At 41.6% G+C, this 14,372-nt stretch overlaps 1 protein-coding gene and 1 long non-coding RNA gene across 2 annotated transcripts in view; one reads left to right on the top strand and one right to left on the bottom strand.

Annotated features, from left to right (window-relative positions):
• Positions 1 to 5,602: 5,602 nt before the first annotated feature.
• Positions 5,603 to 7,570, bottom strand: LOC308472847. Its single transcript, XR_013983771.1, has 2 exons — positions 6,672 to 7,570; positions 5,603 to 6,517 (listed from the first exon to the last, which is right to left on the bottom strand). It is a non-coding gene; the product is annotated as an uncharacterized lncRNA (long non-coding RNA).
• A 93-nt stretch (positions 7,571 to 7,663) lies between these two features.
• LMBRD1 (LMBR1 domain containing 1) overlaps positions 7,664 to 14,372 on the top strand; it is a 45,716-nt gene continuing 39,007 nt past the window's right edge. Inside the window, exons 1-2 of the mRNA XM_080998012.1 lie at positions 7,664 to 7,817; positions 10,289 to 10,465. Of these exons, the coding sequence (XP_080854138.1) occupies positions 7,752 to 7,817; positions 10,289 to 10,465 (243 nt within the window). The 5' untranslated portion in view covers positions 7,664 to 7,751. The remainder of the gene's footprint in view (positions 7,818 to 10,288; positions 10,466 to 14,372) is intronic.

The following is a 14,372-nucleotide window of genomic DNA, read 5'->3' as shown; positions in this document are numbered from 1 at the left end:
ATTTATGGGGGAAATAAAAGGGATTCACTTTCCTCCATAATCTCTGGGGTTGGGGAAGTGAAGGGTTGTCTCTTACCTTACCTTAAAATAATTTTTTTAATAAAAAAAATTGCCGCTTCATTCCTGCATTTCTTATCCAGGGTTAGTTTATGTCCTCCGATAGATCTTAGACAGGCCTTGCATCATGAGGCTATCTAGAATGCTGCCTGTAGAGTTCTGAAGAATCATAGAAGTTGGAAGAGATCCTGAAAGTAATCTAGTCCAAGCAGTGCAGGAATACCCAGGAGATCTGCAACCTTGGCATTACCAAGAGCTCTGAGGTTTGTTGTTGTAGTTGTTGTTAAAGCTGATCAATATAGGACTTAAAAAAATAAAGTTAAATTAAGCTTTCATCTTTTAAAAAAAGACACACACACCCCAATTTCTGTGTTTCGACAACAACAAAACCCAACTGAGAGCTCTTAAGTGCTCTGTGTGTAACATTTTGGACAGCCTTATTTCTTGCAAAAAAAACCATGGATGGGAAGACCACAGAGATATAGGCAAATATAGAGCTATAAAACAGAAATACAGAATTATTAATACTGCAAAATCATCCCAATTCACAAGGTTATTTAGCTCCTAAACCAAGTCAACGCACACACCCTATTTATATTATTAAAGCTTCCTTAATGACATTTTGAAAATTAGGTTGGCTTTTGTTCTGTGAAACCACAGTCAGCTAACTGGGATGGGAATATGGGGGCCATCTATTCTCTTATTTAAGTCTTTGAAGTTTGGGAATCCAGGATTGCTGATTTTGATTAGTTACAGTCTACTGCTTCCTGAAGTCTGAACATGGTAAACAAGTGTGGATCTATAATCATTTGCAGTGGGTGGAGAGAGCAGAGCAGATGGGAGCAAGAAGACCCTTTGCCTTCCCCATCAGTGGCTAATAATCCAAGCACACAATGGATGCGCGGCATTCCTGGGCAGTTCTTTGTTCTTCCTTCTCTCCACCCTTCTTTTTTATTGACCTTAATGAAAAAAATGCAAAGTAGGCTCTCTCATTGTTGCTTCTCTTTACTAGTACACAGGCCACTCCACATGACTTTGTCCTCAGATCAAATGGATAATGCCAATGAAGGCAGTGCTAAAATTGCACTGTTGAAAAGAGAACAGAGCAGGGCAGGGCAGAAAGCACCTTTGCTCCTAGTGGTTCTTCCTATTCCCAAAGCACTGTGCTGCACAGTGGCTACTACCTGATTTTCCCTCCAAGGCATTCAGTCCCAAGATTTCATTCAAGGAAGGAAGCATATCATTGCCATGTTGTTGGAAACACAGAGAATTAATTATGAGAGTTGTAGTTTTTGTTGTTATTGTACCTATTGCCTTCCATAGGGAAGTTATGTGTGAGAAAAAATTAATTTCCTTCTGATACTATTCGATTTTTCTCTTTACTGGTATTATGTGAATTTCTATACATTATACCTCACTGGCCTCCTCTCTGTAGCAGTGTAGTTGATTTTGGGGAGGCTACTGTGAAATCCTTGGCATGTGGTGAGAGTTTATACTCTGTGACTTTGGGTCGTCATATTTATTCTAAAGGCTGAGGCATAGTCTGGTCTGAGGAAAGGTCCTGAAAACTGGTTCCCCGCCCACGTTTCTATAATAGAGTAATAAAGAGGCCTGTCATTCTGTCAAGCTGCATGTATGTGTGCACAAAAGGGGACCTTTCTATTGTATATCTTCCATGATTTCATTGATTAAAGCAGGAGCAACTGAGTTTTTTCAATACCTATTATCTCATATCAAGGTTTGCTGCCTGAATGCAACACCAGAAGCTTTTCTCTGTCGTATTCATATATGAGAACCTACTGAAATGAAGTCAATTACCTCAGCTAAGACCCAGAAAAACTGAGGGGGGGGAAATAAAGTTATGAAGTCTAATATGTTTCGCTGTTATGTCCTTGATTGGCCTTGGTCCAAACATACTATGTGCCTCTTCGTTGCCTTCATCTCCCCCCTTTCCTCTGCTTCCCCCTGCCTCTTCATGGCAATGGTGGTGGCAGTGACAGTCCCTTCCCCTTCACCGGCCTACATATTTGTTTTGTCATTGCTTTAGTAGCGATAGTGATGCCAAGGCCTCCCTTTGGTCTAGGAAGGGGAGGGGTAGACAGGTTGGTGGGAAGTGGTGGGGCTGGTTAGACAGTATGTCTGCTGGTTGTCGTTGCCAGCATCAGGTGTGGTCACCATAAACTGCACGACACCCCTATTTGCTACCCTTCTGCCCCAGCATGTCCTTGTTTATATGCTTCTTAGTTGTGCAGAAGAGTGATTTTCAGCAGTGCAGATTGTTCTGCAGGGTTGAAGAAAAATATGCATCGCCTGAAAGCCCCACTTTGATAACCGTAACTAACCCTGTCCTCCTTTGCATCCTGTCACCCTAAAATGTGTTTTGCCTGAGGTTCATGCGATTTGAACAATTCGGTCAGTAGTCACAAACCCTATACAGTGGTACCTCGGGTTACATACGCTTCAGGTTACATACGCTTCAGGTTACAGACACTGTTAACCCAGAAATAGTGCTTCAGGTTAAGAACTTTGCTTCAGGATGAGAACAGAAATCGTGCTCTGGCGGCGCGGCAGCAGCAGGAGGCCCCATTAGCTAAAGTGGTGCTTCAGGTTAAGAACAGTTTCAGATTAAGTATGGACCTCTGGAACGAATTAAGTACTTAACCTGAGGTACCACTGTATGGTCAGGCCTCAAAGATACTGTACTCTGTTTTGAAGCGAAGCAAATTGTGAAGCCAATTTGTCTTTGACTGCAGACTAAATGTGATTTAATTTCATTATTAAATGCATTAAGAATATTTATCAAAGTGGTTAACATTAAAGAAAATCCATACCATAAAAATTACATACCAAAGAAATAAACAGCACTAAAACCAAAATGCAGCACTAAGTGATCTTTACAAGCAGCAGAAAATGTATGGGGAAAGCCACTGAAAAATAAAGAACTGTATTGTTACAAATCAGACAGGCAAACGGCCAATTACTATTGTTGCATTTTTAAAAACAGATTTGACCAAACATAAGCATTAAACAGCAATCAAATTATAATTTGCACAAAGAGAAATGTAAACAGTTTTACCGGTGATAGATAACATTAGCTGAAGAATAGTGATGTGATGCATTGTTAGGAAAGTTTTCCATGACAACAAACACTTTTCCACCAAAATGATAAATGGTTTATATGCCCTGCTGTAGGATAAAAACGTAATATTTAACAAACCCTCTAACTAATCTGCTGTGATGTGTTAATTTTTCATCTGGATAATGTGCCATACTCTTGTGAACCATCCTTGGATTGAGCAGCCTGAAGGTATTTTCCAGATTTTTGCTGTTTCCATCCAGGCCACCACCAACAGAAATATATAAATATATTCTGTAATGTCTTAGAAAATGGATAACAGTGTTAATAGGGGTCACATTTAATGTTACGTTTCAACAAGATGATACAACAAAAATTAAACTGACAGAAAAACTGATTATAAAAGGTAAACAGAAACAGAAACTGTTTGCATATACAGTGGTACCTCGGGTTAAGAACTAAATTCGTTCTGGAGGTCCGTTCTTAACCTGAAACTGTTCTTAACCTGAAGCACCACTTTAGCTAATGGGGCCTCCCGCTGCCACCGTGCCTCGATTTCTGTTCTCATCCTGAAGCAAAGTTCTTAACCCGAGGTACTATTTCTGGGTTAGCGGAGTTTGTAACCTGAAGCATCTGTAACCCAAGGTATCACTGTATGTATTACTGTCACTGTACATAGTCAAATTCTGATGAGGGTGTTTCTCAGGGTCAGATGCTAACAGAGTCAGGAGATACTGGCTGACACTGTTTTGAATGCTTGTGTTCAGAAGAAGCACACTAAAGTACTAAGAATTTAGATGTTAACACACAAATAAGCAGGAACTACAAGGAATCATGGGAAGAATGAGGTTGGAAAGCACCATAACTTAGTAGTAGAGCATCTACTCATGCAGAAGGTTCAACCCCTGACATCTCCAGGTAATGGTGGGAGAGACACGGCCAGTCAGTATATAGACAATACTGAACTAGATGGACCAAGGGTCTGGCCTCAGTATAAGGCAGCTTCTTGTGTTCCTACATTGCGCTCTACATTGTTGCTTCCACAATGACTGGTGCATGACATCCACAATTACACTAGTGATGAAGGGTGGTTTAACTCTTGCTGCGACCCCAAAGCCATAATTGGTGAGAGCAAATGAAACTGATGGGCTTGTGCTATGAGATGCAACTAAGGCCTTCCTAACATTGTCCTACATTCTGGTTCATTGTGTTACACTTATTTCCTCCCGGCCAACACAATTCCCAACCACCCCATAGTGTCTAGGGTTAGCATGTTTATGCCACCCTTTGCCGGTAGGGATATTCCCTAGTGCCACGAGAGAAATGTGCAACCCTTTGTTGGATGGTTTGAGGAAAAGGTAAGATGGTGGTATTCCAACCTTTGCTATTTTCATGCAAGTCCCTCTCCTATAGTGCCATCTCCAATTCCGGTGTCAATTGGACAAGCAGAGAAACAAACCTTGCAAGGTACTCATGACTATAAAGAAAACTATGAAGACATGAAAACAGGAAGGGGGGAATCCTGAGGTTACTGGCAAAGAGAAGCCCAGTTTAGCATTATGCACCATGTCAGCACAATGGTCTATTTTTAGTCACAAAACATGTTTGATATTAAATGGCTGTCCCAAGAAAGTCATCTATGTAATTTGAAATCTTGCATGTTACATTTTGAACCCCGTGTGATCTCTTGCAGAACGTTTGGCCATTTGGGGATTACGGAGGCCAGTTCTTATAATCGTACCTGCATAGCTTAGGAGGTTTTGAAATGGCAGATCTGAGATGATTCATATTTTGAAGCAAACTCTGAGTCACCCTAGTGTTAGAACAGCTCCCACTCAAACGAAGGAGTTCCATAACAATTCTGCCAAAGAACAACACCTACTTCAATAATGCACTGGTCGAACAAAAGTAAAATTCTACTTATCACCATAGAATCTGTAAGTTCAAATTGAGAAAAGAGGTCAAACCCAGAATGTTGTAGCTACATATAAAAAGCAGATGACATCAAGCTAGCATTAGATATTTTCATCTTTGGTGGTATATGTCAGCTGATGATCTCATGTACCTTAGCAAGTAGTTAGAGACACAGACTGAATTTGGCTTATTTTGGGAATTCTGTGGTTTGACCTACAATATTCTATTTTCTGATTTTGACCAATAAAAGGATGGTCTTTTGGTCAGTCTTTTAAAGCGATGCATTTAGTAACATAGCCATTAATTGACGATCCATGGAAATTGGTTGAATGTGCTTTAGGGTGCCATGCTGAACATACTTACACTGAACATGGGGACTCATATCTGAATAAACATGCATAGGATTGTGCTGCACACCTTTTGTTTTAAATTAGCCACCTTGTTCTTGCTTCATAAACAAAATATACCAACTTGCTTACTGAACTCAGGGGAACTTAATTCTGAATAGAGAAGCATAGAATGCCATTGTCAGTTACTAACAGAAGTATACAGTAATCATTTTAACTGACATCTTTTATTTCTGATTGTTGGATTTAAATGCCCTCTCATTATAATTAACCTCCACTGTCCATTTGAATCAAGCTTAGTGAATGCTTTGCTTCCTTATTTAAGAAATAATACGCCCTTTCATTCTGATATGCCTATTCATATTTTTTCATTGTAGTATTGCCTCTAACTTCTTAATTGATCTGCATGATTAGATCTCTGACAGCCTTTTGGAACGCTTGGCATGAGAATCTTGCACACTCTGAACCTAGGAAAAGTTGGAAATAAATGGAGGTTCAAATCACTCACTCAGCACTGCTTAGTCTCCTCCCACTGCTGGTCATGTTAATGTTTCTGTCTCCTATATCTTCAACTGTGTGTACATTACTACACCATCCAACCTTCCTTTCCTAGTACAGATCTTAATTTTCATTTGGAATATCCTCAATTATTTTTGGCCTACAAAACAGGAAGAACGAAGGTTGGGCAAAAGAACAGCAGTGGCTTCAAACTGTCATAAGGAACAGGTACAAAAGTAGGAGCCAAAGCATTTGGGGATTAGGAAAATGTTATGTACTGAAGTTCTCACCCTGGGCCAGCAGGGGGATACTGTAGATAGTTTTCACTCAGGTCCACATATGCAAATAAGGAATTGAAAGTGATGTTCAGTGATTGGATAGTTACAGAAAGTTGTTACTGTTGCGTTGTAGTGGAGCTCTATATAAGCAGGTTGGCTGAACCCTTCAGTTCAGTTCAAGCTTACTATAAAGAGCTACTTGGAGAACTCTCTGTGTCGTCTGCTTAGTCAACCCACTACTTAATAGAAAACTCCTGTGGTTACTAGACTATACTATTTAAGACTACATGTAGGTTCCTCTGCACCAAAAATGCTAAGAATACTTTACAGAAAATCTGGTTTAACTTCTCCATGACATTCTACTTTTCTAAGTGCAGGGACTTTTTTCCCCCTGATGAAGAAATGAAGCATGTGACCCCCCCTCCCCCGCCTGACGTGGTTAAAGATTCAATTCAAGGCTGAAAGGCAGATCTGTTACACAGGAGACTTGAGGCTATTTACACGGGCGTGTGCTTCTGTTCTCCATAAATGGCGGCAGAGAGGGCGGTGCTGTTAGGCTAGGCAACCGAAAGCCAAGATGGAGATGTTTACGATTGTATCGGACCCGACCGCGAGGTGGTGCTTTAGTGTCGCTTTGCTGGTAGGTAGCTGTTGCTGCTGCTGCACGTCACGGTTCAGTCTCCTTTTCTTTTCTCACCCCGTCCACGATTTACGAAGTTACACGGTTTCTGCTGCCTCTCATCCCTGTTGCGATGCATGCACGGCAGCGATTGCGGGGTTACCCCCTATTCACGCACCTGGGAATGGCCAGCCCCACGGGAGTTAAATTCAAGCAACGGACCTAGATTAAGTAAACCTTCAGACGGGATTTCGGTTCTCAGAAGCGCCTGTTCCTGCTGCGTCCTCTCCAAAGTTGCCATCCCAGCAAATTTAGCTGGGTCGGGGCGGCTTGCTCCGAAGAAGACACGTGCAGGACTGCATTACTGGTAAAAGGCATTTCGCAGCCTATGGATACGAAGCAAGAATGCTTGCATTGCGCGTGCAAACTTGCAATGCAAACGTCCGTGCTTCGTATGCACGAATCCTACGCTAGTTCCCGTGTCTTTTATTCTTTAAGCTGCCCGTCTTTTTAAGTTTTCCACCCAGAGAACCTTTATGACTCCCCAATACCGAAATCTAAAACGGGCCTCCGCCTTTCTAACAAGTCACCCGAAACCATAATTTAAGGCGCGGCCACAACGTCCTTAAAAAACCACACCACCCTAATTTAATTTAGAGCGGCCACGATTCCAACCGCCACGCTGCCTAGTCGGGAATCGACACGCAACAAGGTCAGCTGGGCGTGGGTGGGTGATTTTGCTCCGCCGCGCCCTCATTGGCCTCCTTCGGCAGCCGGGCCAGCCAATCAAGAGCAATCGCCAGTCTTCTGGCGCAGAGTGTTGTTGAGCGGTTCCTACGGTAACGCTGTTCCCCTTGCTTTGGGCCTCGCTTGGCCCCGCCCCCTGGTGCTCCATTAGACTCCTCCCCCTCGCGGCGGCGGCGCCGTTGCCGTGAGCGTCAGTGTTGTTGCCGGAAGTTAAGATGGCGGCCTTCACCGCGGAGACGGACCTGGTCACGGGCTGGTGCCTCTTCGGCCTCGCTTTGCTGGTAAGCTTGTGGGCTTTTGCGCCCCATGGGAAGAGTGGGGCGAGGACCTGGCCCGACCCCGGCCTTAAAGGGCTCTTTTCAGTTTAGAAAGGGAGGAGAGCAGGCGAATTATATAAGGCTCCGTGGTTTCCACGCTTTCACCCTGTCCCGCCTGTCCGTATACTGGGAAGCAAGCCAGGCTCACTCTGAAGTTAAGTTTGCATAGGCTGGCAGCCGTCGTTGCTTAGGGCGCGTAAGAGAAACGACGTGGCGCAATGTACCTGTTTAGAAATAAAATTTGCACCCATGGGATTTGCTTTCTAGGAAGCGAGTGAAAAACTGCGCAAGCCAAAGTGCTCGGGAGGAAGAGAATCGAGCAATAATAGCCAAATATCGTTACCTTGTTTTCCAGCGGGTGCGGAAAGAGCCCCTATATATGTGTGCGTGTCTCCTTGTAGGTTTCCCAGTTAAAGCCACCTTGTTAAAGTGTAAGGTGGGTTAGGCGTCCCTTTTTGCACCTTTCCTTTACTGATCCTCTCATCCATTCGGGAGGCTAGAGTAGCAGGGGTGACTGGCATTATGCAAAGTAAAGTGGCATTAGGACAGTACTGCTCAGGGCTGCATGTAGCAAATACAGTGGTACCTCGGGTTAAGTACTTAATTCGTTCCAGAGGTCCCTTCTTAACCTGAAACTGTTCTTAACCTGAAGCACCACTTTAGCTAATGGGGCCTCCCGCTGCTGCCGTGCCGCCGGAGCACGATTGCTGTTCTCATCCTGAAGCAAAGTTCTTAACCTGAAGCACTATTTCTGGGTTAACGGAGTCTGTAACCTGAAGCGTATGTAACCCAAGGTACCACTGTAATAACACTTGCAGGTAGAGTTTGGTTTATAGCCCTTACTCTGATGTGCAATAAGAAGGGAGTGTTTGTTTTTGTTTTGCATTGGTAAGCATATGAAATTTATACACCAGTCTTGAAATGGTACTGTCTAGAATTCTTCTACTTGAGCATACTAGTATGGAAATGTAAGGTCTTGAGAAGGGGAACTGTTTTTCTTTCTCCTGCCCAGTTTTAAGTACCAGATGTATTGATGGTATGAAATAAATAATCCCTACCTTGGCTTGCAATGAGGGAGTGTGGAACTGATGAACGAACTTTTTGTACCTGCTTAAGGCTTGTGTATATCGCATATGCAGATGTCCAAACTAAATAGCACCCCATGGCTCAATAATTTCCATTGCTAATACAGTCTAAGATGCCCACTCTGCCCTTCAGCATGCATTACATGGCTTTTTATTGCCAAACCTCTCTACAGATCTTCAGTGAATATTGAGAGGACATACTAGGATTACATTAACCATTTCGGTGTGGCAAGCATCTACATAGAACATTACATTTCTGCAAATGTATGTTTGAACAACAGGTGCCTTAAAAAACTGGGCTACGCATGCACAATCCCTGTGTGAATGTGAAGAGGTCTGTGTGTGTATCTGAGAGAGAAGTAGGAAGCACTGTAGATGGTAGTAGCAGATTTGGGGAGTCTAGATTTAGTGGACAGAATGGGCAACCACACATGCATGGGTCAGGCTTTGTTTGGGGTGTCTGGGATCTCACAGTTTTGTTTTATGACTGTGACAGAGGACCTGCAGTAAGTGCTCCCCCCCGCCCCGAAAAATAGGTGTCAGTACTCACCATGAAGTTGTTACAGTAAGTGCCACACTTTTTAACAACAGAAAAGAGATGTTGGTACTGTGTACCTTTGAGTACCCCCTTAAAAAATGCATTTCCTGCAGTCATAAAGCTTCCTATGACCCAAATAAGTAGAACTCTGGACAGTCCAAAAGAGCAAGTGGGAGAGCCAGTCTGGTGTAATGGATAGGATATTCGATTTAGACAAGTGAGACTTGACTCGCTGCCCTTAGCTAACCTTGGGCAACCAATCATTGTTACATCATAGATTTGTAAACAATGGGATAACCCTACATAAGTCACCCTGAACTAGATTAAGATCATGTTGGTTTCAATTTGGCTGAAAGTTTACCAATCTGTTAATAAATTTACAAATGTTTTAGGAGTTCAGGGTAGCCTTATGTGTGTTACCTTATTGGTAACAATCCTGGTAACAAATGGGAAACTTGCTGTTACAAGGTAAAATAGAGTCCTGAGGTATTCAGTTACCAGTTGTAAGAACTGACTCATTACATTAACATTCAGATAAGATATGAAGCTGCTTAAAATAGAAGCCTTACAAGTGTTGAATCTGCACTTAAAAATAATGGCTTTGTAATTTTCTAACCCACTGCTGCATCTTGTTGGGGGGATGAAATGCTGACCTGGTGAAAGGGAAAATCTCAAAAGAAACACAATTAAAAATCTGTCCATAGAGAGTACATACCTTTGCATGGATTTTGTTTTTGTATTGAGAAATAGGATTATGGCAAGAATATGATTCTTTTACTGGGTTGTAGTAACTTCTGTATTATTATTTTTAGGTTATCCTGATATTCTGCTGGGTTTATGTCCGCAAGTACCAGAGCAGACGTGAAAGTGAAGTAATCTCTACTATAACAGCTATTTTTGCTCTTGCAATAGCACTTATTACATCAGCACTTCTGCCAGTTGACATTTTTCTGGTTTCTTATGTGAAAAACCAAAATGGGACATTCAAGGTATGTATTGATTACCCCTTCCAGCTACTTAAAATATATTCAAGTGGGCTGCAATGATAAACACACTTAGTAGGGGATAAGCCCCATGAAAAATGAGACCAACAACAAAGACAAATGAACAGGATTGGTCTGTTGATTGGGCAATATTGTATCTTCTAATTATTATTCAGTCTCGTAACGTATGGCTAGAAGATCAGGCATTCTATCAAGTGTGACTACTCCATCTCCTTTGAGCTTGCACACTGTTTACTCTTCCCTTCCCTTTTGAACATTACCTTGTGCAGTGTTATGTCTGCATTGGCATGCCAATAGCTACACTAATGTTTGTTAGCTTCTTAAATATTGAAACCAGGAAGCTGTTTGATTTAACTATTGGTAATTATTTTAACGCTGGCGCAGACACAACAGTGCACTATAGTTAGTTCTAACACGAAAGGGTGGGGAAGGAGTTACGTACAAACTTGAGCTGAGGGATAAACAAGGCATGAGCTTTCAGCCTCCTAACCATAATCAGCAGATTGTGCAATGTTATCTCTGAACCAGGCCCACATGTCAAATATCATAAAACTACATTTTCAACAGGAAGAGGGCAGCTGTATTACAAAATGTGCAGTGTCACTGAATGTAAAAACAATTGCTTCTCTTTCCAGCCTTGTACATACAAGTAATGCATGTTAGGAGAGCTGAAGCAGAAGGATCAGTTAGTGTTTGGCACTGATTCAGCATTGGAATTTTGTATGTTTTATTACCTGAGTTTGGTTAAAAACAGGATTAATGGCAGTAATGTTCTGAATTTGTTTTTAAAGGCAGTGGGTTATATAAACTTATTTCTTTTTGTGTGTGTTTGTTTTCCATATGTATATATTAAAACCATAAATTAATAAATAGAAATGGTACTGCTTGTTAAAAAGGCAGAAATAACTTATTGAAGTGACGATAACTTGCATATCACATATGACTAATCTTAAATTGGCATGGTTTGTCCATTGTTGGAGTATTACTGCATGTGTTGCTCATTTGTACCTATTCACTGTGACAGGATATATTTTTATCTAAGATACATACATCTTCCAGGTTATAACCTGGGCTATATGAATTACACTCCTTGCAAGTTAAGTTGTGTAGTGGCTTATTTTTCCTAATGTGAATTCCAAGATCCATGTTTCTTCCAATAATAATAATAATAATAATAATAATAATAATTTATACCCCAGCCATTCTGGGCAGCTCCCAACAGAATATTGAAAACATGATAAAGCATCAAACATTAAAAACTTCCGTAAACAGAGTTGCCTTTAGATGATTGGAAATATGAATTTTTGGATAGGTAAGGGTAGAAGGAAGGGAATTTGTCTTGAGAAAGGATTAAGGAGGTGCATATGACATGGAAAGTCATCATCGGATTATTTGTGATCTAGCCCACTCTGGGACTTCAGTTGCTGTGCTGTATGTACAATTATTATAAACTCATTTCCCCCCTTTATGAATTTTAGAAGCATCTGAAACTTAAGATGCTAAATTCTGATGCCTTTAACATACTAAATTCTAGATTGTGTTAAAAATTGCAGTAAGGGGGGAAAAATGTCTTTGGGTTGTTACAAAACTTCTGCATTCAGTCTCTGTGCCTATAGCCATAGCACCTGAAATACATCTTTGAAAGACTAGCGGCCCAACACAGATATAGATATACACATATTTACATATTTGTCCTGCATGGATGCCCACCTCAAATCTTTTAAGGGCAAGTTGTAATTTGAATTTTTCTGTGGTTCAATTATAGCCACAGTTGCATTATGGAAAAGCAATGGGTCTCTTAAAGTGTTATCCAGCCTGGAGTAAGAATGGATTGTGCGGGAAAGGATATAAATTCCAGTTCCCATCTGTTAAGTTTAAACTGTTGCAATAGTCCCTTCCATTCTCCTAGGTCATCTTATTTCTTCCATTCCTGTAAGCACATTCAGTCTAGCTTTTTAATGTGAATCCTATTAAAATCACCCCCCAGAAGTAATCCCCCTTCTCTAAAAGGGAATAAACTACTCAATATGTTACTTTAAAAAAAGAAGAAGTTTGATTAACATACCTGCTGTAGTAGTGGAAGCTCATGTTGGAGTGATGATGGAGAATGACAGGTGTCTTTTCCCTAAGGAAAATACTGTGTCCTGCTTCTTTCTGTTATGGAGAAATTTTTGTTGTGCCATGTTCTTAGTGTGGCTTCACTTTGCACTTGGAGGTAGTAGAAGGTACATAGTGGAATAAACACATCCCTTCTTCCCTAACATAGTACACAACAGTTCTTTTCTAACTCCTGAGCAGTTCTGCTTCTAACACTAGCATCCCCCCCCCCCATTAGCTATAGCAGTCTCTCTGGCTGAATCAACAGAAACCTGTATGGTCACTCCTGTGTCAAATGCTGTGTTTGTCAAGGTTACTTTCAGAACCCTCATTTCATTGGAAACAGGGCCTTGTAAACTTGATGTAAAGATATGAAGTGACTCTGAATAAAGGGTGCAAAGAGGCTCTGAATAAAGGGTACAAATTAAAAGTAGAATGTTGCCTCCCAGTGCCACATTAAGTACACATTTTGTTTACTTAACAGCCATAGTGCTGTATCTAGTAATGTTGGGTATGGCTTTTTCAGGCACCAAGTGAGATGTTGAAACCAGGATTCTCCAGTGTCTTATGCCTTACAGACTGTGGAATGGAGGTGGAAAGTAGACGTGCGTGTTTTAAGTATTTTGTTTATTCAGAAAGAGCTCAAATTAAGCATACCTGTCCACATTCTTCTGAGCAAGTGATCTACTTAAACACTTTTGGCAGGCATCCACAGTTAAAAGTCATCAGGGGCAAGTGCCCATGGACGTTTGCAAGCAGCCTCTGACAGCCTCTGCAACTGCAATTTGGAGAAGGGATGACACAGCTGGAATGTGACCGGCGGGTCCTGTCCCTGCACCTTTTTCCAAACTGCAAGACAGTTGAGAGAAAAGTCTGTGCTTATTTCAGAGCTTGGAAGAAAGGTAGTCTTGTGTCTTTTGCATGGGTGTTCAGAGAAGGAAAGAAATAGGGAAATTTCTGCTGTTTTATCATTCTCCAAATTTTTGAGAAGAGTTCTTCCTCAAATCCAAAAGGCATGGCAGAAAGGTGAGGATTTCTGACCAGTGGTTTGGATAAGATAAGATAAGCCACAGGAATCTTTCCATACCCCTGTGCAAGAGAAGCATGCTCTGCTTCTCTATGCTTGCCAGAAGAAGAGATGAAGTCTTCTCTCATTTGTTCAGCAGTTTGGACATGTAAGCCATTTCTGCCAGAGTCCTGCTTTTTCTATCCTTCTCCATAGTGGTGTGCAAATGAGAGAATCCTTGTCTCTGCACATGTTAGTGGATTTGGTTTGACTGGGTTGGTAGTGAGGACAGATGGAGGCAGACTGCCAGCCAAGCTTCTGTTTGTGGACCCTGGTTTTTTCGGGCAGTACTGGAGCTTGGAAGGGTAATAATGTGCAGTATTCAAAATCATTCTCCCTCTATTAGTAGCTGGATGTGTGCTGCACATGTGCTGCTCTGGCCTTAACAGATTTGACAGCCATTGTTGAGATGAACATTTGGGGCAGGGGGATAGTCAATGTGATGTTGTTGTGAGCTACAGCTTTCATCAGCTCCACCCAGCCTAGTTTGGGGGATAGACCACATCCCTGTCAACTGGATGAGAGGAATGAGGGCAAACCAGTGTAAATTAATAGATACGGTTGTGGGGGTTTTTTGGTCTATTTTTATCATTTCAGATAAGATTATTACTTCCCTGGAATGACTCCAGTGCAAGGTTTTAGATAAATAGGGTTCTAGTGGTTAGAGTGATTTTTTGTTGCTGTTAGACTTACTCACCCCTCCTCGGGTCATAACAGTGACTGCTTTAG

This window comes from Podarcis pityusensis (genome assembly GCF_964106645.2).
Source record: "Podarcis pityusensis genome assembly, chromosome: 3".
Taxonomy (NCBI): domain Eukaryota; kingdom Metazoa; phylum Chordata; class Lepidosauria; order Squamata; family Lacertidae; genus Podarcis; species Podarcis pityusensis.
Note: the sequence above shows the minus strand (reverse complement) of the source record. Positions and strands in the feature narration are given on the sequence as shown.